A 24,702-nucleotide genomic window follows, 5' to 3' on the forward strand; every position below is an offset into this window, starting at 1 on the left:
CATGGACTCCAGAATAAAAGGTTCGAGGGAGAAACACCGGTTCAGACAATGAGATTGAGATTGGCCATCGACGTTTTCTTATTCCTGGACCAGGGGCCAAGGCGGTGGGCTTGAGACATGGCTTCGGTTGCCGCAAGCCCTTGCATCCGCAAACTCGCCGACCGCGCATCCCGCCAAGGCGTGACCAACATTAGCATGGAACTTTTTCCCCTTCCCTAAGACCGATTGTGCTGGTGATAGACGACGAGGTGAGACTCTTTTTTATTAATTTCTCGCTTCCAGAAGACATGTAACATGCACAATGGTGCCACCGAAATCCCCCCCCCCCCCTCCCTCATCTGCACCATGCGACGCAACTCTGATCACTGCTCATCGCTCCTCATGAGATGAATGAGGGGGAAAAGAGAGAAAGCAGATGGTGCGTGAGAGATCCAGCATGTCACCGGTGCGTCCAATCTGCGGGTGTATCGTGCAGGTTGGTGGTATTCGTGGTATCTGGGGTCGAACCTGGGCGCGACGCATCATTTCCAGTCTTTGGCTGCATTGCCGGGGTTGTGGGATGCAGGCGGGATACCTGCATGCCGCGCTGTCGCTCTTCGGGGGCTTTTGGTGCTGCAAGATCTTTGACAGGCTAGGTGGGCGTCTTGAACAGAGTGGATGGAATCCGCCTAGCTGCGTTGACACGCTTGGCAGTCGTTTGCGTGGTTGCTCAAGGTGATACGTTGAGGAGTCGCACAATGGTCGATGTAAATGTGGTGTTCTTCCTTTTAGCGACTCAGAATCGAAACGAAACCTACCAACTTTGAAACAGCAAAATGATTAACATGAAAAGAATAAGAATGGGATTTGATGATAGACGTTGGGTCGGATCCGAAGAACATGTGAGTAGAAATTCGAGTATACTTGAGAGGGAAGTGCAAGAAAATAATTTCCGACAATGGCTCGGTTTGATTACAGCTCTCGCAGCAACGGGGCAACATATACAAATGTGATACTTTGAGAAATGAATCCATCGGCGCGTCAAGTTTCTTCATTGAAGAGAGCTTTCTCTGCAGCATCCTCTACAATGACGTCCAACCCACCCAGCTACACCAACCTTCCGTATCTTCAGCGGATTCTAAGCCGGCGTGAAGCTCAACAAGACGTCGTTGGGCAGCTTCGTTGTGATACCCACAGTCTGCAACATGGGCCTCTCATCCCTCGGCTGAATGTCTTTGAAAGTCTGCAAGATCCTCACCACAAAATAACTCATCTGCGTCAGCGCGAACTGCTGCCCAATGCAAATACGCGGGCCGCCAGAGAAAGGGAGATAATCCCATCTGTGAATTTGGATTCATTCAGTCAGCAAAGGCTTCTCATCAAAAGACAGAGTTCCAGGGTAGGAATATGATGGAAAGGGAACGGAAGGGGGCATAAACTTACGACGGCCGCATCTCCTCCCAGCGCTCGGGTCGGAATTCATCAGCGTCCTCACCATACAGATCCTTCCTCCGGTGAAGACAGAACAGAGACCACCGCACAGCCGTGCCTTTCGGGATGAAGATTGGCGACTTCCCATCGGGTCCTCCGCCTACAGGTAGCGTCGTATCCCGTCCTGTGCCGCGCGACATGCTCGCAACAGTCGGGTACAATCTCAAGACTAATCAAGACGCATCGCACCGTCAGCACTCTATTCCCAACGTCCCCTCCTCCCAAACAGTCAGCGAATAACTTACTTTCCTTGAGCACATTGTTCAGGTACTTCATATCCTTCATCTCCTCCCACGTAGGCCTCCTCCCCTCCAAAGCCTCCACCTCGCCCCTCAACCTCCTCACAACATCCCCCCTCCTCGCCAGGATCCAGAACAGCGCAGACAGGGTCGACGCCGTGGTATCCCGCCCCGCGAGGATCATGGAGAGCAGCTGCGCGCGGATGTAGTCGGGTGTCATGCCGGGCTTCCCAATCATCTCGTTGAGGAACACGTAGCCCCTTTCGGGGTCCTGCTTCTTTTCCGGGTCGGCCTCCCTGATGTTGCGAATGTAGTTGTCGCAAAAGCCGTGGATCTTCTTCAGGCCTTCATCCCACTTCTTGTCGTTGTCGAGGAAGGTGAGCAGGCCGAGGCGGGAGCGGATGGCAGAGCGGGTGGTGATGTATTCGAATGTCGAGGTGAAGTCGCGGGCTTCTGGCGACGGCGTCGTGAGCATGTTGGTGGAATGCCCGAACCTGGAGAACTATCGTCAGTATGTTCTATTCTTCACTCGCCAAGTAAATCTCTTCTGAGCACTCACATAAAATCAGTTGCCGAGTCCATCGTCATCATGTACAACAACGCCTGCAAATCCACCGTACCCCCATCCTTTGGAATATTCCCAATAAGATCCCCAACATGCCTCTCAAAACAATTCAAATCCGCAATCTGATTCCTCACAAAACTAGGCCTCATCATCGCCCTAGCACCATGCCACACCTCCCCATTAGCCGAGAAAATCGCATCCTCCCCCAAAATCGGCAGCACCGCCTCCCTTCTCGGCCCAATGATAGGAAACGCCTCAAACGACGTCGCCAGAATCGCCTTCAGATTCTCCGGCTCGCTCGTCATGAGCACCCACCCGCCGGGCGTCTTGACCCACCACGTATTCCCCAGCGCGCCAAAGAGGTCCTGCCACCACTCAAGGAGCTTGTGCTCCTTTTGCCGGGCGAGCGAGGCGCGGATCCAGTCGGTGCCGAGGATCGGGTCCTTGTGCGGGTACGTGGGCGCGGGAGCGCAGCGGAGGGCCTTCATTTTGAAGAGGTACCATGCTTTCTTGTATAAGATGAGGGCTGGGAGGGCGAAGAGCGTTGCGAGGAGCGGGCTGGCGAGGGCGTGGTTTGCTGTGAGGTGAGAGCTGTGTGACCAGGTGAAGTATTTCTCGGCCAGCGTCCAGAGGACGTAGGACCCGAGGGCGGCTGATGAAGCTGCATATAGGTATTCTCGCGCCATGGTGTTCGATATGTGGTGTGAGAACGTTCAATCAACTCTAAGATGGCGAGGTGAGGTGAAGGTCCTGGTCTTGTATCTATAGCTCTGGTACCCCTCAACCCTTTGGAGTAGGACTGAATCGCAGTTAAAGCTCACGCACGTTTCCAAAGTCCGTGCCGGTTTGCCCGATAGAAAGCCGGTACAACATCAGACGGAAAAGGTCTCCGACTACTATGTCGCCCAGGGTTTCCCTCTTCCAAATGAAAGAACGGACCCAGTTTGTTTGGATTTCGGTTTCGGTACGGAGGAGTCCACTAGATAAAGTAATCAGTAATCCTAAAATGACCAAACCTTAGAATCTTCCCTGGGCACACGTAGGCTGGCCAGAGTCGCATATCTTATACACCAAAGTCTCCATCAGAGACATGCCCCATCCCATGTGCGTGCGTCCAGAGAGGATACGCAAGTCCGCAGAATGATGTAACATCGCCATCTCGTAGAAGGTAACGTATGGATATCCCCGGTGGTTTCCCCTCATCACCCATCTTTAGGAATTGGACCTAAACTAGCTCTCGACATAATATCTTAGTGCCCCCCCGGTGCCACCTCCTTCCAAGAGCGGCAGTTTGGCTCAACTAGCACCACTAGGAACCTTTTACACGGGAGCGCTACGCTACGGCCATCGAGCTAGCTCTTGACCCCTCCAATCCCACCGCCTCTGAAGCCCATTACAGATAGCCTACTGAAGTAACAATCATGTTAATCCCCCCGCAAAAACAGCATCGGAGAGAGCGACGAACTTCACCTTCTGGTGACTTCTGACGAAACAAAATGGCCGCACAGGGCTGATCACCAATTCGCTCCTTCCTCTTCAGTAGCGCTGAGAAAGACTTTAGAGACCACCTCTAAAGGATGTGAAATGCCTCGGTATAGCCTATTACCTCTCAAAAAAGAGACCGTAATTGTGCCGCCATCGTCATCTGGCATGGTTACACAACCACGTCCTCGAGACACGCAACACCACCACCACCCCACATCCCTCCTTCCTTGCCCCATTACCCCCCCTCGTGTTCGGGCATGTGAACAGGAAATACCCAGCCCTCCATTGGCTGAGCTCCCATGTTCTAGGAGCGGGGGAGATATAAAACCGCGTGCGAGTGTATGGACGGATATTTAATAGTTGCACATCCATGGTAAGTTTCACCATTGACAAGGGGGTAAGTCTTACCAATAAGCGAGTTCAAAGTTGAGCTGTCTGACATCAAAGTGACAAGCTCGTCGGAAGGTCAAATGCGAGGATCGCAAGGAAACACATCCGACTGCGTAGTATCCTCAAATCTTACTTCCTCGTTCAAAAAGCATTCCCCTTTTCTAAGTTCTGGCGTTTCCGTGGTTTAAATTAACTGCCGGAAGGCTTGGAAACTCTATCTTCTGTCCTCACTCATTCTCATCTGGAGCTCTGCGCATGTCGCCTCGATGCCAAGCTTATGTGGAGAGCTCCGCCACAGGATTCGCCGCGAGAATCGCCCGTCAACTCGGCGGGCGGAGCTGGATGCGGCGCCGTACCGGCCCCGTCAGCCGGGAAATAATGAATGCATTTGATTCCAGTCCGTCGTGCTATACCACCGATTAACAGATTTATTCACTCGAGTTTCTCGTTGAGAGAGTAGCCAATAGCGGCTTCAATTACAATCGGCATCATCTATCTATGTACAGGTCGTCATAACGTCGTGGCTGTTTCCCAGCTCTCGATCTTCTAGAGCTTGCTGTGTCGTAATAGCTGGCCATGACTATTTGGTTTTATTCTCCAATGAATGCCAGATGATGCCAACCCAATGCATATGTAAAATCCAAGTATGTTCCAGAAGTCCGTTTGTCCCCGCCATTTAACGCCTTTGATGTTGAATGCAATTTGCTCCAATCCCAGACCGTGAAACGAGACGGGGTCTACTCAATTCGAGCCGATCGTTGTGACGCAATGCTGTTGCGCAGTGCTGGGTTCCGGCTCTTCCTGCTCAGCCTCTTCTCTCGGACCATGGGAATTCCTGGAGGCGGATCCGTGACTGCCGTTGTCCCGCTCATATGAGAGAGCACACTGCCTCGTTGTGGCAGGCCTTGGTGGCTGCTCATTGTGTATCCTTTCGTTGGTAAGGGAGACAGTATTCCGTTTTCACGCGAACTGTCACCGTCGCTCGATGCATCATTATCGATTCCCTTGCCCTTCTCATTCATCTCTTCATTCTTTCGCCTGGTGCTTAGTGCAGCGAGGCCACCGCCACCAAGAAGCGCGGAACGGAAGTCGAAGAACCGCTCCTTCATGGGCTTTTTGGACGTCTCATCCAGCATCATGAAAATGACACCCACAATCAGGAGACCAAGGACAACCATCGTCAGGATTGCTGCACCTGCCGTATCGCCGCCGCCTAATGGTGGTAAGGTCGAGACCGCGGGGATCGTCCGACCGATGTCATTACCTCCGGCTCCAGGATCGCCCTGAGAGGTGCCGCCAACGTCTGCAGTATGAGGTGCATGAGAAGTTTCGATGAGGTTGCCGAGGGTGATTTCAAGCGCGGCCATCTGTTGTCCGACACCCTGCATTCCGTCCCAAGTCCCGTTTTCGGTCCACTTCAAACCACACATGCGTCCGTTCGTACCGCCTTTGCACTGCGATGCAGCCGCGATAGATGAAGCGCGGATCTTGGACATGATGCCATCAGTCAAGTGCGGGGCCCATTTAGTGATGGCCGCCAGCCAGCGGCTGAGGTATGCCTTGAAGGACTGCTGGTCGAGGTTGCAGAGTTCAACCGTCTCGCATGCTACCTCTTGCATGATGTTCTTCTCCTCGCCAACAAAGAAAACATCTGCGCCCTTGACCAGCCCGTCGAGTCGGTTCTTCCACACCTCGCTGCCAGTGTGGTTGTACATGGCAGCAGCGCCGAGGATCATGCCGCCAGCATTGTAGGTCCATTGATATGGTACGATGTTGGTGCAGTTGTACTGAATGTGACCGCCGTCGAAGACATAGTAGTCGTCGGAAATAAACTTGACGTTAACCATCCAATCCCAGGTCTTCTCTGCCCAGTCGGAGTACGACGAGTTGCCGGTGTACACAGCCAGGCGTCCGGCAAGGGCGAAGAAGCAAGCTTGGGAAATTGTGTTCTTGTAGTCGTAGCCGTTATTCCACTGAAAGATCTGCCATCGAAGACCTCCTGCACAATGGTCAGGATCCCATCGCGCGGCCTGGGTGTTAAATACGGCCTGTGCCAGTGCGAGCCATTGTGGCTTGTCGTCCGGGGGGTTGGGGAACCCATACTCGGCGGCAGACATGACTGCGAGCCCCCAAAATCCTTGATCGTCGTTTCCTTCGGTTCGTGTCTGATTCTCTGGCATGTAATCGTTGAATTTGCCAACTTGGTGGAGGAGACCCTGAGTGACAATATCGTTCCAAGTGCTGTCACCTGTGTAGTACCAGTAATCGATCATGGTGCCCATCATCGCGCCGGCCTCCCACCCTGACATGATGTTAGTCGAGAGCAGAGCAGGGATTCGGATGTGTACTTACAGTAGTATGGATCGGGGAGAAGACCTGGGGTCTTGCCAGGTTTGTCTCCGTCGTAGAACGACATGAGATCTTCGGTCATTGACCTCGCAATGGTTTTAATACCGGCTATGAATACCACTTGTGAGTCGAGATTGTCATCAGATTGCTATTTTCGCTCACCTTGATCACTTGTGTCCAAATTGTATGCCGTGGTGAACTGGACGGTTGCCAGTAAAAATGCCGGCAAAAGCCGGCTTACAGAAGCCCATGATGGCCGGCCCCGCATTGCGATCATGATGCGGTAGGTTGCAGTGGGAGGGATCCTTGGCTTCGATGAACGGACCGCATGAAAGGTTGGACTGAAAATTGGGAATCTGGGGGAAGCGTCGATTAAGTGTCAAAGTGGATGCCGCAAGGTTGGAATAAGAAAGCGGCCAAAAACTTGCACAATGTCAAGACTTGCTGGCATAAACCGGGCAGACGGTGCGCATGGGAGTCGGGCCACGTTCGTGAGGTAATGGAGTAGCTCCGATGATGCGAGCTAAGAACTGGCAAGGTTGGTTGGCGTTTTTTTCCCCTCTTCAACAAACGAGAGGTGAATTGGTATGGCGGCTGGTCTGTCCACACCACACACACCTGCGCAACAACACTGCTTTAAGCCTGGGAAAGTGCGTGTTCTTGTATGTTGGTGTTGGCATGTACGTGCATGCAGGTTGAACACACTACACCCCTCAAAGAAGCAGTAGCACCTTGTCAGTTTCCGAGGTGGTCAGGCAAGCCCAGTTTGCCAGGTTCAGGATCCAGGCTCTCGTCGTCCAGACCGAAGTAACCGGGGAGGATCGAGTAGGAGCGATGACGGTGGAGGTGCGGACGCTTGCTGCTGCCACTACTGGTTGACTGCTGCTGCTTCTTCTGTCTCTTAAGTCTGCATCTGCCTTAGTCGTTCGTGAGAGACAACCGAAAAACGAAGGTGGGAGGGGAGAAGCAGCTTCTAGCCCCAAGTAAATACGAGTTTGGTCAGGAGCAGTCGAAGACACCAGCAAAGACGGAACCGTTCGAGTCGAGAGACCGAGGGAAGTAAAGGAGCGGCGGAGGTCCACTAATAGCTCCCAAAAAGCAATACGAACTTTGCAAAGAGGATCCCGCAAAGACGAGATTTGCCTTCGTTTCTGGCTAAAGTTGGACTGGGGAACAACAAATAGGACAGGCACCGAGGTATGAGAGCCGAGTGCATTTCGGGACTGGTAAGACTGGATAATCAAGCAATCGCGAAACCAGCTGAACGAGACCCAGTCTTACAACTAACAATGTCTCACCGCCGTGTGTGCTTGTTGTGGTTTCGTGTGTTTGATGCCGTCCAGCGACTCCCAGCCATTGGGTAGCCTGCCGGTAGGTATTTTGTTTCTTTCCTGGTGCCAGAGTCAATTTGCCAGTTTGCCCTTGGTCTTGGGCCATCCTCCTTGCTTCTGTTTCTAGCGTTAGCATTGGCAGCTAAGCTTGTTCAACATGCTTGTGATGCTTGTGCAACCGTCCCATCCACAGCGCGTCTGGCTGTGGTCCGAACCCCTGCCATCCCATGAGCTTGGTGCTGCACATCGCTGACCCGTCGCTGGCATCCCCCAGCTCGCACTACGTGAGGTAACTTAGTGACGTTTCCGGAACCCAGGTGGGAACTGTTGGGGCTACCTACATAGTGTAGGTTCTGGATCCCCCCCCCCCCTGTGCCGCTGTCGACCCAAGGTTTGTTGCGAGAAACACTAAATCATCAATGTTTCCCAGCCTGCGTTTCTGTCTCTGTGTCTCCTCTCAGGCCTAAAGCCTGCTTTCAGTGCCGAACGACCCACTGGTTCGTCTTTTGATCACTGACATTGTGGCTGTTAATAATCGGATTAGCTTTTGCATCTGGTCAAAGCCGGACGACACTTGAGCGAATTGACTTTGTGAACACCATAGTGTCTTCACGGTACTGTGTATGGTATCCTATTCTGGTGTCTTGGTTTTGCGCTGCGACCTTGCCCAGCAAGACGGCGCGGTGCAAGCAGCCATCTGCTTCTGCTTTTGGACGACGGTATGCCGCATGATGCCACTTGTTGGAGTTCCGCTTGAATAACTTGGATGAATAACATGAATAAAACGGGGCTAGCTGACGTCGTTGATCAGCAGAGCTTCTGGGGGGTGGCTAGGAAGCGACAGGGCCAATATGCCGCTGGTCCCGGACTTTAGACTTGGTCCAATCAGTACCAAACAGAGCCCAAAGCTGTCCGGGCCGCCGCCTCCCTGCTGGTGGGCTACAAAGTAAGAATTGGTAGCGAGCGGGGGAATCGCCGTAGGCCGACGCCAAGAATCCTCCAGGTTGACTGCCGAGAATAGGGTCTTGATTCCTCTAGGTTCGGATGTTGTATGCTTGGAGCGATGTGATGCTTTCAGGGCAGACAGACAATCGAAGGACATCAGACGACCGTTTGCCGTCGCGTTATTAGATGACCTTGTCCTCATGTTCTCAGCCGTTGTAGGCCGTTTTAAAATTGATAAACCTGAAGCTTGGCGGCTGCTCGAGCGAATGAACCCATTTCCGCGAACGATTTAGCTTCAGCACTTGGTCGCTCCATTCCATCAGTGCATCGGGTCAGCCGCCGGCGCGCTTAGTAGGGGCACAAACTCGGAGCCGATCTTATGCAAATATCCATTCGTAGGCCTGGCCGTGAGTAAGCCATCGCATGGTAAATGCAGCCAGACTCGCACTCTGAGCCCTCTCCAAGCATCGCCGTCGAGACTGAAGAATGCGTTTCCATTTGGCCTAGGCAACAGTAAAGTAGCATGCCAGCGGAGCATCGTGGTACGTGGACCGCTTTGTCACCGGCTGGTTCGCTGGCATTAAGTCTCATCATTCCGCATTGCTGAGTGCGAAGAGCGCAATTTGCCCTCACAAAGTCCATTCCTCGGCAGCAAGCCTGAAATTATGATGTGTTCAACCGCATCTGGTCTCGTAGACACTTGCCAGTTGTCTCGTTGAACGCTCATGGTAACGTGCCAGCCCGACCGGTAGGCCGATGAAACGAAGTTGCGACCATCCAGGGTTCGTCGAGATATCGCAAGCGGTAAGATCAGCTTTGCAGCGTGCTTCATGGGGGATGGTCCTGCAATAGCGACACAGGACGTGCGGAAGCGGTACGGGCTCAAGTCAACATGAGGGTATATCGTCGCCTTCTTTGCGCTCACGGCGATGTACCGGGTGCTACAGCGTTGGTGTCTCCGGCTTCATCTGGGTCTCAGGTCCTCGTGATGAATGTTGGAGTAGCGGCAGGTGTTCTCAACGTCCAGCCGGTGAAGTTCCTCCCTAGATTTAAATTCCCGTTTCTCTCAGTGTACAAGAACGGATTCGATTGCCAATATAGGCATCTCTGCGTTGGGTGCTGCTGGCTTGGCAGTTCGATGTGTTTTTATACTGTCATTTTCTTCAACCTTGGCGGTGCTAGGCCTGGATAGATTGAAACCATCATCTACCTTGGTCGACGAACGGCTGGAGTTTACGGTTTCTGGGTTACTGCTGTGGGCAGGCAGAAGATGGTATTGGAGAAATTCTGGTCTGGTCTGGGTGATGCAACGCCACTATGCTGCGCCACAAGACAGACGGATTTCGCCTTACGTAAGGTCTTGGCCGAAGGTCGAGCCACATGATACGGGTAATATTCGGACGCGGGTTTGTCATCGTATTCGGGGACAGTACGCGTATCACGTGGCAGGCTTTCACGTGCCGCCAAGGAGACAACCTGGAAATTTAGAGGTTGAGGATGGGATCGGATGAGATGGTGGCATGGTGCAAGTCATGGCTCCGGGGCAATTCAGTTCCGTCGGGGTCCAGGCTGTGAGTCGTGACGACCCTGCAGCACCGCCCCGATGATTACATCAGAAGCCGCGAGTCCGTGGCACTGGCTCCGACTACTTGGGAGGCGCCAGAAAACACCTTGCTGCGCAGAAAGCTGACGCCAATCTAATGCCCAGCCTTCTCAGCAGCAGTGTAGCAAAGCAAGTTGGGAAGGTCGGAGCAAAGGTCTCCATGGGAATAGTCCCTGGAACGAGTCTGCGTGACTGCGATACCTTAGTGGTCCTCTCCCCTCTCAAGGAAGAGCTGACGAGGGAATGGCAGTGCTGGCCCGGAGACGCTTCCAGTTGCTCTCGTATTCAGGGAACAACCTTTGTTGGGCCTTTGTCATGTCTATGAGCACCCGGCAGGGAGAGAGCCAAAAAGAACAGCAGACTTTTGAGTTGGAAAAAGACAGAGAGAACAGAGGGCCACTTGGCACTGCGTTCGTGACTGACTGCGCATTTCCACTTTTCGCCAGGTTCCCCAGGCACCGGACGAAGGATACGTACCGCTCAGTCCGTCTCCGACCTGCTCGAAACGGTCGTTTTGATTGGCCCTCATCCACCGTTCCACCATCCCTCTTCTTGACCCCCCCGGTGCCCCGTCTCCGTCCTGACGGCCGTGCAACTCACCATCCCACCCAGGGACCATTGGAATCAACTGGTTATTGTTGCTATCGGTCGGATTCATTGCCTTGTCGTGCGCCTCTTGCGCCCCTTCCAACCCTTGGGAGGTCCTGCTGCTAGTTTGTTCCAGTGGCTGGGTCGTTCCCAGCTCGACTAAAATTAGTGGTCCAGCATCCCCCAAGGTGGCCGTCGTCGTCCCCTTCCGACCGTCTTGAGTCTTCCTCACCACCCCAACCTGGAAACCCCCCGTGCCCCCGTGCCACCCCCCGGCAAGAAACAGCAGCGCATCCCCCCCAAATCCTCAGACGGGGACCTTGTTTCGGCTGGGCTCTCGCCTCTTTTTCCAAGCGGGAGGCGTCTCATCACCTGAACCTGAACTTAACCACCTCATCAGCCCGCCTACACCCTCCAAGGCTCCAACCACCTTTTCTCCTCTTTCCCAACCACACTTCACACACTCTACAACCATCAATCAACAAACCGCGACCGATTGCCATTTGCATCCTCCAACAAACCCGGAACCTCGTTCAACTCAATCCTCAATCTCGCTTTCCCGAAGCAAGACTTTTATCCACCAGCTGCAGCTTCGAGCTCCGCCGGCAAACCCCAACTTCACCCTCCTCACATCTCCGTCACCACAGCGACAATGCCCGAAGACGCCCCCTACGACCCGTACATCCCCAGCGGCCAGGCTGCCAACACGGCCGGCACGCAACAGCAAGGAGGAGCTGGCGGCAATGCGAGAACCCAGGCCTTGCAAGCTGTAAGTTGCGCTGCTTTTTTCTTGATGTTTTCATCGCGAGGTGGTTCTTTTTCGTTGGTTCGACCTTTTGCCCCGGATTGCCCGACGCCAGATGACGACGACCGACCGAGCTACCCGCCCGACCTAAGCTGTCGCCAACTACGCCTGATTGGGGCATCGCATCAATTCTTCAGCTCGTCGGCCGCATATCGACGACAAGCGATATCGTACGCCGTTGAGCGGGAGATAAACAGTCGTCATACCTGACAACGTCGATCGCATCGGTGATGGTTGTCAGAATGCCGACCGTGTCCCCTAGCCAACGCAATCGATACCAGCAATCTGGAAATCCCTAGCGAATTGACCACGATGCAACATGACGAGCCTCTGCGACCGCACAGTATCTGAACGCTAGGAACCACAATCGCTTTCCGATTTTTCATTGTTCGTCGTTGGCGTTGCAATCAGGGGCAAATTTGTTTCGCTTATTGCGTACTCGGAACCGTATCATCAGAGTCCTGTGCTAATGATCTATTTATAGCAAATCGACGACACCGTCGGCGTGATGCGCGAGAACATCAACAAGGTCTCCCAAAGAGGCGAGCGTTTGGATGCTCTGCAAGATAAGACCGACAACCTGGCTGTGTCAGCTCAGGGCTTCCGTCGGGGCGCCAACCGCGTCCGCAAGCAGATGTGGTGGAAGGACGTCAAGATGCGCATGTGCTTGATTGCCGGCATCATCATCCTCATTCTCATCATTGTCATTCCAGCCGGTATGTCTCCCATTTTTCTCTAGCGCTTTTCCTTTGGATCGCGGCGTCTGTCTCTGTTCTGTGGCTCTAATCATTGTCAATGTTGTAGTCGTCGCAACGCGCTAACGTAACCCCCTCAGTTGTTGCTACTCGCAAGTAACAGATACCACACTTTTTGCATTACACTAGCCCCTTGGGCTCATGGTTCGCCCTCATGATATGGAAATGAATTGTCAGATATCTCGCAGGCTTCGAGCAACCGTGGGAGACGAGGGGATGAGGCGGCACACAGAGCCAACCTCTATGGGTTAATGACTTGGGAAGCGCGGAGGTTGTTCGAAACGGACTCCGATCTACTTCAACGGTCTGCATGCAAAGGCCTGCTCTGGCCGGCTCCGGGATTCGCTCCGAGGAAGCTAGCCAGTCGCAACGGCCCGGCTGCGGATCAACCGCATGTATGTATGAGGGATGGCAGGCGTTTGCGTAATTTGAATTCTCACTGGCCCTGGTTTTGATATCCAGTCTGGTCGCTTGTTGTATATGAATGAAGTGACGAGTCTTTTTTTTCCACAGCAACTCTGCGAGATCTCTTTCATAACGGTGTCCGAACTTTCCGTGAACATTTTGACTGTGAACACAATGTCCTGGTTCATTATTGGTGGATGATCCGTTTTCCTGCATCTCATTACGTGCTGATCGAAGGAAATCAAGACATCGAACCATGCCGATCAAAACTTGCTCAATGTGACAATGTTATCGGAATCAAGCTTCCAGACCCCAGTGAATGGAACCACGAGGGATTCTGAAACTGCCAGTCTCGGCAGACGAGCCCCCTCTAGAAGAGTCTACCATGTATACTATCGGAGCCACGATCTCAAACGGTGTGCGTACAAGTGTGTGTGTGTGTGTGTGTGTGTGTGTGTGTGTGTGTGTGGATGGATGGATGAGAGCAGGTAAACGAGGACCAGCCAGGCAGTCAGTCTTGCATACTGCCGTGGGCCATCCTAAATAAAGTAGCAGTAGCCCACGGTTGGTATCCGTATTGTTAGCCAAGGTAAGGTAAGGCAGCATGGCAGGTCCAGGTCCTGAATGGTTCATCTCAAGCTCGGCGATCTCTGCACCGGTCCCCGGAATTGCGTCGGAATTTGGGCCAGCGGTGGTACGGATCCGAGAAGGCGTTTAGAGTTGACATTCGATGTCCACTCTTTTTTTCTGTCGTTTCCACATGGTTCAGGGACGACTAGAGTATAGAGGGAGGGTACGGAGAGAGACGAGGCTGGCCATTGCATTTTGGGATTCTTGTTGGGAGGATGGACGGTTTACTTTAGATGCGTGTTGGTTGGTTGCCAGTATGTTGTTTTCTTCATGTGTGGTCTAGACATTTGCCGGGCTACATATGCACGGTCACGATGTTAAAAAAGCAGCAGTCAGTCAAGAAGCAACGTCCGAAACATCTTCAACGATTGAGATGGGATGTCTGGCCTGCCTCGGCTCGTGTCAGGCGCTCTCGCTCTTCCCCCATTACTCCACCTAGCCGAGAAGAAGAATTGAAATTTTCAAGTAACATTTTCAGGTTACGGAAATGCCTCTTTTAGCTTGTTGTGCAGTGCAGTGCAGCGAAGAGAAAAAAAAAAGTGCATGGCTGCTGCAGATCCCGGTGGCCCAGCACACGCATTTGGTGATCTGTACGTACCGGGGTGATTCCTTATCAGATCCGACCAATAACCGGGGTGTCCACTCGTGATGGGGCGCTTTTTCCCGTTTTGAGGTTCGACGGGTGGATGAGGGTGGTGGTGACGGGTGGTGCAGCGGGAGTGTTTCTTGGTTGGGATTTGACTTGCTCGAGGTTTTCGTGACACTGGGAAGAAGGAGACTTTCTAGTAGGAAAGGTATTTGGAGAGGCGGAAGCACGAAAGAGAAGAGTGTAGCATCGAGAAAGAAGAGAGAATTGTTTAGACGGCGCATACCTAAGGTACCTAGCTCCTCCCAAATCGCCGCGATCGCATGTCACCGATGAGCTGCCAGCTGTCAGATGGCGCCCCAGATGCGGATGCGAAGTGTGGGCGGCCGGCGGCGAGCCGATGCAGACTGCCAATGGCAGCGGAGAGCGGTACCGGTCGATTTTTTCCCTTGGCTGGTGGAAGGTACCCGCCAATTGCTTCCCGCTCAGGTTCCTGCCTGCGGCCCTGCACAGTTGCTGGGTGCTCGGTGCCCCTGCCCCTCCTCCACACCTCCACTGCATCATACCGGCTCTGTTGCCCACGCACCGCACCACCGCCCACCACACCACCAAAAACGTCCAGTCACAGTCTCGCAGGCCTCAAAAAGTAAAAAGCCTCGTCTCTCCGATTCCTCAACACCTACGCTCTCCCTTCTCTCCCTCTTTCTTCCTTTACTCTCTTGCTCTCTCCTACTTTATTCCGTTCCCCTGTCAATCACCCCTTATACCCTCCCGGGCTGTTCAATTGAACTGGAATTGGACACTTTTCCTGGCAGCTAGAAGAGTCAGAGAGAGAGTCAGTCAGTCAGACCGAGTTCGAAGCTAATCTGCCTGGGTCTGTTGTGTGAGGTGTTTGTGTGTGTGTGAGTCTTCTATATCCTTCCCAGACCTCCAATGCTCCGTGAAGGAGCTCACGCACCTTGAATTGTACCCAAACGTCTTCCTTCCCCCTTCTATACCTCTCGTCGAGTCCATCCGCCTCCACATTGCTCGACCGCCGTTCCTCGGGAAGCTGACCGCAACGACCCCGAGGACGAGGGAATACGATACCGATAGTAGAGAGCACGGGCAGAAAGAGCAGATGACGAGGGCGAAGACCACGCAACACACATCTCTGCTTCTCAATTGCTTTCTTCGTTGACGTCGCAAACCTGGCTGACCTGTTTTCCCACCAAAAGTCCAAATAGTCGCGATGCTCTCCGCAACCTCTGCCGTTTTTCGGGCCGGCGCCCGCCGCGCCGTGCCTCGTGTCGCTCGTCGCCAGAACATCGCCGCCACCCGAGTCAACAACCCCTTCCAGCGCCTCAATGCCATCCGCGCCCTCTCCTCCACCAGCTCCCAGTCCGAGCAGGCCAACCGCGACCGTACCCGCGCCATCATCATCCGCACATTGAGTCAGATCGGCAGCCGCCGCGAGGGCCAGCAATACCTCTCATACTTCACTTCCGTCTCGTCCCAGAAGTTTGCCGTCATCAAGGTCGGCGGTGCCATTCTCACCGACTACATTGATGACCTCTGCGAGAACATTGCCTTCCTCTACGAGGTCGGCCTGTACCCCGTCATTGTCCATGGCGCGGGCCCCCAGCTGAACCGTCTCCTCGAGGAGGCTGGTGTTGAGCCCCAGTTCGAGGAGGGTATCCGCGTCACCGACGGCAAGACCTTGACCGTTGCCCGCAAGCTCTTCCTCCAGGAGAACATGAAGCTCGTCGAGAAGCTTGAGAGCCTCGGCGTCCGCACCCGCCCTCTGACCACCGTCCTCACCGCCGACTACCTCGACAAGGAGAAGTGGAACCTCGTCGGCAAGATCAGCAGCGTCGACAAGGCCCCCGTTGAGCTCGCCATCTCCCAGGGCTACGTCCCTATCCTCACCTCCATGGCCGAGACCACCGAGGGTCAGATCCTCAACGTCAACGCCGATGTCGCTGCGGCTGAGCTGGCCCGCGCATTGGAGCCCTTGAAGATTGTCTACCTCTCCGAGAAGGGCGGCCTGTTCAACGGCGAGACTGGCGACAAGATCTCCCACATCAACCTCGACGAGGAGTACGACCACCTCATGTCTCAATCCTGGTGCCGCTACGGCACTCGCCTCAAGATCAAGGAGATCAAGGAGCTTCTCGAGACCTTGCCCCGCAGCTCCAGCGTCGCCATCATCCACCCCAGCGACCTGCAGAAGGAGTTGTTCACCGACTCCGGCGCGGGTACCCTGATTCGCCGCGGCGACAAGATCGCCTTTTCCGACAGCATCGAATCGTTCCCCGATCTCGCCAAGCTGAAGCAGACCCTCATTCGCGACCGCGAGGGCATGGACGCTGAGGCCACCGTCGACCGTTACATCGACTTCCTCAAGGGCACCCCCTTCAAGGCCTACTACGACGAGCCCTTGAACTGCCTCGCCATCGTTCTGCCCCCCAATGAGAACCGATCCCACCCGACCCTGGCCACCCTCACCGTCACCAAGGAGGGATGGTTGAGCAATGTCACCGAGAACGTGTTCCACGCCATCAAGAAGGACCACCCCAAGCTCGTCTGGACCGTCAGCGAGGAGGATGAGAACCTCACTTGGTTCTTCGACAAGGCCGACGGAAGCTTCTCCAGCAAGGGCAACCAGCTCTTCTGGTACGGCATCGACAACCTCCAGGAGCTCGGCGTCTTGACCGACGAGTTCAACGCCCATGGTAGAGCCATGCTGGGCGACTCCAACCTTGAGGCCCGCCTCCGTCGCGCCGCCCAGACTTCGAGCCGCAACCTCAACCAGTCTTCCACCCCCGCCCAGGCCCGTGGCTTCTCAACGATGGCTCGCCGCCCGACATGGGCTCCGGCTGCCGCTGCTCTCTCGGGCAAGCGCACCTTCGCCACCTACACCACCACCAACCCCAACCCTCCTCTGGGCAAGAAGAACGCCTCCAACGACGTCCCCTCCCGCGTCGCTCTCATCGGTGCCCGTGGTTACACCGGCCAGGCTCTTATTGAGATGCTCAACGCGCACCCCAACATGGACCTCAGACACGTCTCGTCCCGTGAGCTCGCCGGCCAGAAGCTCGAGGGCTACACCAAGCGCGAGATCACCTACGAGAACCTGAGCCCCGACCAGGTCACCGAGCTCGAGAAGAAGGGCGCCATCGACTGCTGGGTTATGGCTCTCCCCAACGGTGTCTGCAAGCCTTACATTGAGGCCATCGCTGATGCCCGCAAGAGCGGTGCCGACCACCGCAGTGTCATTGTCGACCTATCCGCCGACTACCGCTTCGACAACACCTGGACCTACGGTCTGCCCGAGTTGACCGGCCGCTCCGAGATCTACAAGGCTGACAAGATCTCCAACCCCGGTTGCTATGCCACCGCTGCGCAGCTTGGTATTGCGCCCCTCGTCGAGCACCTCGGCGGCTCCCCCTCCGTCTTCGGCATCTCTGGCTACTCAGGCGCCGGCACCAAGCCCTCCCCCAAGAATGACGTCAACCTGCTCAAGGACAACCTCATGCCCTACAGCTTGACTGACCACATCCACGAGCGCGAGATCAGCGCCAAGCTCGGCACCGACGTCGCCTTCTCCCCGCACGTCGCCTCCTGGTTCCGTGGTATCCAGGCCACCATCCACATCCCCCTCAACAAGACCATCACCTCGCGTGACATCCGCCAGATCTACCAGGACCGCTACGCCGGCGAGAAGCTCGTCAAGGTCATTGGCGACTCACCGCAGGTCAAGAACATTATGAACAAGCATGGTGTTGAGATTGGTGGTTTCGCTGTCCACAGCAGCGGCAAGCGCGTCGTCGTTTGCGCTACCATTGACAACCTGCTCAAGGGCGCGGCAACTCAATGTCTTCGTAAGTCAACCCCACCTCTATCTAGGCCCCTCGGAAGAAGCAAGTATACTAACACTCTGCCACAGAGAACATGAACCTCGCCCTCGGCTACGCCGAGTACGAGGGTATTCCCACCATGTAAGGGGCTCAGGCGTCCAATGATCAAGGAGCGGATTAGATTCACAAAGGCTCGGCGCGGACACTCAAACTTATCTGGAGTCATAACCGGTTCAAAAAGCATCTTCCAATTTTTTTCTTCTCTTTTTCAAATCCTGTTTCCCTCTGGTTTTTCAACTGCGTGGTCTGCTTTTCCCTCTCTACCTACAAGCCCCTTTTTGGATACCTCACAATCAGGGGCACTCTGACTCTTTTCTTTTTTATCATCCTGCTTCAGGGGACTCCGGGGTGCGGGGCAATCGTTCCGTTGGGGACCGTCTTTCATGACGTGAGTTGTTGTATGCATGTATATACCGGGTTACGAGTTAAGAAAGAGGTAATTATACAGATTTAAAGCATTGCTTAAATATTATCGTGACGTCGATGAGCTGAGGTTTGTCAAGGCTTGCCAGGCAAGCGTAGCTATTCTTGTCACGATTCAAGTTGAACTACAATTTAACTCATTGTATACACAAAAGGAGCCCTTTGAGCCGCAATCTCGTGATGTAGAAACAAGATTGGCTATGAAGAGAAGATCGAACGTGCTTCCCGTCAGACTTGTAGCAATAACAGCCGCCGTGCCTCGTAGATGTCGATGGGGTGCATAAGTGGCGCCTCGGGCTCCCACGCCAGAGGTTTTCCTTCGCGCTCCCTCCCATCGAAGCACTCGGGCGCCAGAGTGAATATCGATGAAGTCTGCGTCGCGCTCGTCTCGTCTTTGAAGATGACGATGGAGGGGCTGAATGGAGTATACCTAGGTCGGAGGGCGAAGGGGGGGGGGGGTTGTATCTTGATGTAAAGCCTGCCTTTTGTGAGGGTTGGTAGGATCTATGAGGCAACGCACAGCCTGCCCTTGTACAGTGCGTTTCTGGTGTGCAAGGGACCTCTGCTCCGAGCGAGTTGAGGTGCCGCTGCTGCTTGGCGTCCATGTCGAAGACGATTTTATCCAACATTGGTGGTAATTTACGAGGTATGGCATATCATCGCTGTTCTATAGGTGTTCTCTACTCATCCCTGGTGTATTCAGTTATGAATATTTGGGTTCTATTACCAGAAGAAGATGAAAAGGCGTAACTCTCTGGGCCACCCCCGGCAAATACTTATCAACATCCGTTTTGTACCGGCTTTGCCGGCAAACTGGCGGACTCTCTGAAGACGAGGCCAAGAATTTCTTGAGTCTTTCAGACGAACCTGCCGAGGGGGACGAAAGTATAGATCCCGTGCTCTCTGCGCATGTTAATCAGTGGGAACTTATGAGCACCCAATCCGCTTCGGAAGAGGATGGCGAGGGGTAAATATTGGTGAGAGGACTGCCAACTGGTGATACCGCAATGGCCAAAGACAAATCCGGCAACAGAACAGCCTTCTTCTTCTCCTCAAACAAGATCGCCAAGGACAATGTACCTGATACAACACAAAACCACATTGCATCTTGTAGAACACCAGAAGGGTACACATTCGAGGTCCATATCACTATTTAAATACTCATAGCTCGGGCGCCGTTATTATCTGAGCCCGTGGTATCTAGATTTTCACCATGAAGGTAGGGACTAGAAGCTCGTAGTAGTACTATTCAGTGCACGTAACTTAGCCTCTCTTCCGAGAATAGACCTGTCCATAGGCAGACATCCCTTGACCTCAGAGAATTTCCCGTCTCCTCCCGTGATGCTTGAGCCCCGTATTGTGTTACACGGCACCCTAGGAAATTGCTTTCAATATCGAAACTCGCCATAAGAGCCGTGGAGTCCTAAGGTGCCCCACAGTACCGTTCGGAGGATTGGTTTTTCAATTTGATCAACTGCCTACGGAAATCGAAACCCAATATATCTCCCTTCAGGAACCTCCTTGGATAGCGGGAAATGAAGATGGTAACTGATAACGCGGTACCATGCAGATATTTAAGCATCTGTTCAGGTATATCCTGATGAGCATGATTATGCAACGCCAATACTATACCAGACGTCTTCTATGTCTTGAGTATCTATCAGTATTATTGGGCTCGAATTTTCAACCTCCCATTAGATATCAATAATCGGCTTGCCACTTCTTGTGCTTTACTGATCCACTGAATCTTTTAGTCTCGTTCATCTCGAACGTGATTTCCCAGGCTGGGGAGGTCGAGCCTATCACGGGAACTGTAAGCTTCTTCGAGGTGAATGACAGTACAGCAGACCGCTTTGACGTTCCCAAGTCGAATGCAACCTTATTGGACGTGGGTAAGCCAATTTGCGTGAGAAGTTCATTAAAGCCCAAGTTATCAGGCTCCTCGGAATTCAGAAAAGAGTGAATATGGTCCACTTTTGCCTGAAATTCACCGTATCTCTCAAGGAGGGTTCCCTTCACTTCCTGGATGTCACTGTGAATCTCGTGCGGGTTGAAAATGAAGACAATATCTGTCCTGTAGTCTTCGCGGGGGATCGCCTTGTGGTTTGTAGAGGGGACTGCGTGGTAAACGTGAAAGAGGATAGACCCGCAAAGACGCGTCGGGTACGCCACGAATTCCAGTTCCTCATCGTGCCACTTCGGCCATGGCCAGGCCTCTGCGACCTTCATATTTTTGGGGCAACGGAATTTCATTTTGACCAGGTCCCATCCGCCGTGGCTGAGTAGGCGAATTGGATAGCTCGAGGTATTGACGAGCAGGCTGAACTCCCGTCGGCGCTGGGCGTCTATGTGGAAAATGCAAGTCGAGGCGCATTGATCCAGAGCCTCTCGTATAAAGGAGCCGCCTACAACTTTAACGAGGCGGATAGCAACGTGTTTTTCGCCACGAGAGCCACAGTGTATGTAATAACGGCGTCCGCTGACTTCGGGCGCTTCTTCCCACACGAGCTCGGTGTAAATTTTGATGCAATTCTTCGTCAACTCAAGCGTCGGTCGCCTGATAGGCGGCGGATAGATCTTTCTTTGATGGCGGTGGACGGCAAAGTCGTCTGCGGATTCGGCGAGCACGCCGCCGAAATTCCGGCCGTTGTCAAAGAAGCACTGATCTGGCGGCGGTCTATGTCGGGCTCTCTCCCATGCAAAGATCGTCACATCGTCGCTCTCGCGCAGAATCTCATTCTGGAGTCTTTGAAATGCCTTCTCTTCTTCACCGTAAAAGAGAGGCATATTGATACCGAATATGCCCATAAGACAGTACGCGGCGTCCTCGACACGTGTTGTCTCCCGCCCTGCGGCCCAGGACATCTTCTCGGCGACGCAGGTGTGCAACAAAGCGCGATGGCGGTTGCCGAGGACATCTTTGGCGATGGCTGTTATAGCGTGGAGCTGGTCGACAAGACCACTTTTGCAGCCGACGAGGTTCCAGTCTCGGTCGTAGAATTCGACTTCCTTGGGCGCAATGAGTTCTTGGAGGGTCCAGCCCCGCGTGAACCAGCGACATTGACCCAAGTCTCCACTACCGTCGAAGTCGCTGTCAATGTCGGCGGAGGGGTCCAGGTCAGATAACCAGGCATAACAGATGGCTGCTCGCTGATACCACTTGAACATTGAGTTGATGGCCTCCGTCAGCTCAGCACTGCTTGACTTGTCGATGCAACACGTGTCGACCCACGCGTACTGCAGCTCTTGTTGTTGAGCCAGCCCGCAGGCTTTTGCGATCTTGACGAAGCCGGCCTTCCTGATAGTCTGTTCCCGAACTAAGAACCTTGGATCCTTCATATCCTGGAATGTCACTTCATCCTTTCCCCATGTGTGCGAAAGGATTGCGTAGGGTGGTATGTCTCTGCCGATGAACTCCTCAAGGTTGTGGGATGACGTGTTGATGAGCCACATTTGGAGGCGTGCGTGAGGGCAAATGAAAACGATGGGATGATTGAGCGGTTCTTCTGGTTCAGCATGGGACGAGGTTGTGCCAATAAAGAAATCTCCTGCTTATATGCAGTCGGAAGATGTGGTGAAGTTGTAATCACATTACGGGGCATCAATCTGACATAAGTGGAGGTGATGTAAAGTACCTCACTACCAAATGTGCCTTCCATCTCACGCTCACCATTGCAATTGAGCAGTCACATCCAATGCAGGGGAGCAGGAAAGCGCTACCAAGATTCGACCCTCTTTCATGCATGACATCTCACTCAAAGCCACTGGATGCTCATCAAAGTCGACTGAAACATCGCGGACGGTTAAAGTATCAACCATAGCAGTATACCACTCCAATTAAATGTAATTATGTGAGAAACAAGATGGCACTTCTTCTCAAGTATGATGTCTGCTCACCAGAGCTTCAAAGAATGAGAGTTGTTGTGAGACACTACGTCGCCTCTACTTACAGGTACGCAACAGCCAGAGAGCCCATGAACCCCATCATAGCAAACTTGAGCGAGGCATCAAAGCTTCTCGAACTCGCCCCAGCCGGAGTGAAATTCGCAGTCGGCTTGACACCGTCAGTGAAGGGGGCATTGGCAGCTTGAACTGCTCCGGGGAAGGCAGCCGTTGAGGTTCCTGGGCTCAACTTGGGTGATGCTGGGTTGAGGACACTGTTCGTATGTAAGTAACCTGGAAAGCTGTGAGCTGGGAATGGAGCGAGACATGCTGACCTATCAATGACGTGCATAACACCGTCGCTGGTAATGATATCCTTGATGGTAACCTTAGCAGAGTTGGCAAAGACGGTAGTATCCTCCTTCCGCAGCGAAACCTTCTCGCCCATCAAACTCTTATATCCCATCTTGGTCGCCACTCCTGTGGTGAACCGGACCTGGTTCATGAGAACGTGATACTGTAGAATCCTAGCAAGATCCGCAGGTTCCATCGACGCAACCGTAGCCCCAATAGCCTGGAACGCAGCATTCGTCGGTGCAAAGACAGTCGCGGCCTGCAAAGAGTTGACACCATCGACCAACCCAGCTTTTATCAACGCGCCCGCCATGCTCGTGAGGCCCGTATTCATAGCCGTGTCGGCGGGGGATCCGGGGAAAGTCAAGACGGTATCGATGATGTGAAGTACGCCGTTCTGGAAGGCGACGTCGGCTTTTGTGATGACGCTCATCTGCTTGTAGCCGCTGAATACCCTGCCCTGGTCACCCTTCCTGACAAGCTCGACCTTTTGATTACCCGTGACGTTGGCGGTGGGCATCTCGAGGAGGGTCTGGGCGAACTTGGGCTGTTCGAAAAACATGGTGGCCGTGGTCTTGCCGCTGACGACGTGGTAGCTTAGGAGATCGGCAAGGAAGGTTGCGTTGGTCGCCTTTTGGGCAAACGTAGGGTCCATCTGCATCATCTTGACGAAGGCATCATTGGAGGGAGCGAGGATGGTGACGTCCTTGGCTTTAACGAGGGTCTGGTTCAGTGCTGGAACCATCGCCAGAAGTGCTATTTGGTGGTGTTAGTAGTCACGCTCTCTTGCCCATACACGGCCTATTCCATGGAAGGACATACAGGTCAGAGTACTCAAGGTATCATTATTGCTCTTGAGTACATCCATAAGAGGTGGAGCCGCTGCCGCTAGTGCAGCAAAGGCGAGCGTGAAGAAGCTCGTCGGCTGCATTGTGCGGGAGCGGGCGAAGCGAAACGGGAAGCCAGCCCGGTGATGTTAAAGAAAAGAAAGGAAAAGTGAAGACTTGGAATTTTAGGTTCAAGCCAGGACGGCGATCTACGGGAACGAGCCGACTAGTAATACTTATACTGACAAGTCTCAACCCAACCTTCCGGGTCCGAGAGGCGGGGGAGGCATGTCTTGACACTTTTCTGCCAAGGTCAGACGGTTTACCACCACATAGGATAGAACCTTCGGCCTGCCATCAACGGATGGAGCATTGCAATACGACGACCAAAATAAGCACCGGAGGTGGGTCTCTTCTGGGCCCGGTTGTGTTTTGTCTCCTGATGCAACTTCATCTTTCTTTCCAGGCCCTCGTAACGACCCGTTATCTGTGAAGGACGCGTGGAGCCTTTTCGACGTGGGAGGACCCGCGGGAAGCAAGCTTGACACTTATGTCCCGGCGCGCGGCCGTCCCGAAGCATGGTGGACCCATCAGCCTTACTACATACCTTTCACGATACCAGGGAAACATGGGAGAGGAGATACACAGAGAGGCTCTTGCGCCGTGAGAGAAGAGAGGGGCCAAAACGTAGTGGGCGAATCAAAAGACGTCTGAATACATCCTGACCATCCATTTTTTCCCCCTTCTACAGTGCCTGCTGCGTAAAGGTTGACGGAAAGTGGTGGTGGGTTCTCTTCTTCTCATTCGTTCTGGGACAGCGGTGCGGCGGTAAGGGAAAGGTGCTGTGCGGGAGATCGACGAGTAGAAGCGGCGGGATGACGGTGAAACATGCCTCAGAGCAACAGGCGGAAACGCATCCATGCGCAGTGGGGGCCCTTTTCTCAGACGGAGGAAAAGTTATTTTCAGGAAGGGCGAGGCGTGCTATCTGTAGAGCCGCATCTTCGAGAAGGCTACCGTCCAGAGACAGATGCAGAGAGATTAGGTTGAGCAGCACTGACTTATTAGAGATCCTCATAAAGGTAGTGCCAAGTTAGACCGACGGCGCTGGCAAAGACCACAGGTTCTGTTTATCTGAACTTGGAGAACAGCAACTTCATGATCTAAATCTGT

The 24,702-nt window shown here is 53.7% G+C and overlaps 8 protein-coding genes across 8 annotated transcripts; 2 read left to right on the top strand and 6 right to left on the bottom strand.

Moving 5' to 3' along the window:
* Positions 1 to 1,117: 1,117 nt before the first annotated feature.
* Positions 1,118 to 2,960, bottom strand: CPAR01_10095 (cytochrome P450; the record flags this gene model as incomplete). The annotated part of the gene is made up of 4 exons (XM_060494358.1): positions 1,118 to 1,319; positions 1,423 to 1,639; positions 1,716 to 2,203; positions 2,269 to 2,960. The coding sequence occupies 4 exons, from the start codon at positions 2,958 to 2,960 to the stop codon at positions 1,118 to 1,120; spliced, it is 1,599 nt and encodes a 532-aa protein (XP_060346540.1).
* Positions 2,961 to 3,788: 828 nt separating this feature from the next.
* CPAR01_10096 (uncharacterized protein) lies at positions 3,789 to 3,995 on the bottom strand (the record flags this gene model as incomplete). Its single annotated transcript, XM_060494359.1, has 1 exon — positions 3,789 to 3,995. The coding sequence occupies one exon, from the start codon at positions 3,993 to 3,995 to the stop codon at positions 3,789 to 3,791; it is 207 nt and encodes a 68-aa protein (XP_060346541.1).
* An 891-nt stretch (positions 3,996 to 4,886) lies between these two features.
* CPAR01_10097 (glycosyl hydrolase family 76) lies at positions 4,887 to 6,766 on the bottom strand (the record flags this gene model as incomplete). Its single annotated transcript, XM_060494360.1, has 3 exons — positions 4,887 to 6,451; positions 6,502 to 6,606; positions 6,661 to 6,766. The coding sequence occupies 3 exons, from the start codon at positions 6,764 to 6,766 to the stop codon at positions 4,887 to 4,889; spliced, it is 1,776 nt and encodes a 591-aa protein (XP_060346542.1).
* Positions 6,767 to 8,619: 1,853 nt separating this feature from the next.
* CPAR01_10098 (uncharacterized protein) lies at positions 8,620 to 8,976 on the bottom strand (the record flags this gene model as incomplete). The annotated part of the gene is made up of 1 exon (XM_060494361.1): positions 8,620 to 8,976. One exon carries the CDS (start codon positions 8,974 to 8,976, stop codon positions 8,620 to 8,622), a length of 357 nt encoding a protein of 118 aa, XP_060346543.1.
* A 2,641-nt stretch (positions 8,977 to 11,617) lies between these two features.
* Positions 11,618 to 12,625, top strand: CPAR01_10099 (synaptobrevin; the record flags this gene model as incomplete). The annotated part of the gene is made up of 3 exons (XM_060494362.1): positions 11,618 to 11,734; positions 12,255 to 12,486; positions 12,606 to 12,625. The coding sequence occupies 3 exons, from the start codon at positions 11,618 to 11,620 to the stop codon at positions 12,623 to 12,625; spliced, it is 369 nt and encodes a 122-aa protein (XP_060346544.1).
* A 2,752-nt stretch (positions 12,626 to 15,377) lies between these two features.
* On the top strand, positions 15,378 to 18,130 carry CPAR01_10100 (N-acetyl-gamma-glutamyl-phosphate reductase; the record flags this gene model as incomplete). The annotated part of the gene is made up of 2 exons (XM_060494363.1): positions 15,378 to 18,009; positions 18,075 to 18,130. 2 exons carry the CDS (start codon positions 15,378 to 15,380, stop codon positions 18,128 to 18,130), a joined length of 2,688 nt encoding a protein of 895 aa, XP_060346545.1.
* Positions 18,131 to 20,169: 2,039 nt separating this feature from the next.
* On the bottom strand, positions 20,170 to 21,921 carry CPAR01_10101 (uncharacterized protein; the record flags this gene model as incomplete). The annotated part of the gene is made up of 1 exon (XM_060494364.1): positions 20,170 to 21,921. One exon carries the CDS (start codon positions 21,919 to 21,921, stop codon positions 20,170 to 20,172), a length of 1,752 nt encoding a protein of 583 aa, XP_060346546.1.
* Positions 21,922 to 22,315: 394 nt separating this feature from the next.
* CPAR01_10102 (fasciclin domain-containing protein) lies at positions 22,316 to 23,635 on the bottom strand (the record flags this gene model as incomplete). Its single annotated transcript, XM_060494365.1, has 4 exons — positions 22,316 to 22,370; positions 22,419 to 22,625; positions 22,686 to 23,460; positions 23,527 to 23,635. 4 exons carry the CDS (start codon positions 23,633 to 23,635, stop codon positions 22,316 to 22,318), a joined length of 1,146 nt encoding a protein of 381 aa, XP_060346547.1.
* Positions 23,636 to 24,702: the final 1,067 nt, after the last annotated feature.

The sequence above is a fragment of the Colletotrichum paranaense genome (genome assembly GCF_030867605.1).
Source record: "Colletotrichum paranaense strain IMI 384185 chromosome Unknown Scaffold_8.1, whole genome shotgun sequence".
Classification (NCBI taxonomy): domain Eukaryota; kingdom Fungi; phylum Ascomycota; class Sordariomycetes; order Glomerellales; family Glomerellaceae; genus Colletotrichum; species Colletotrichum paranaense.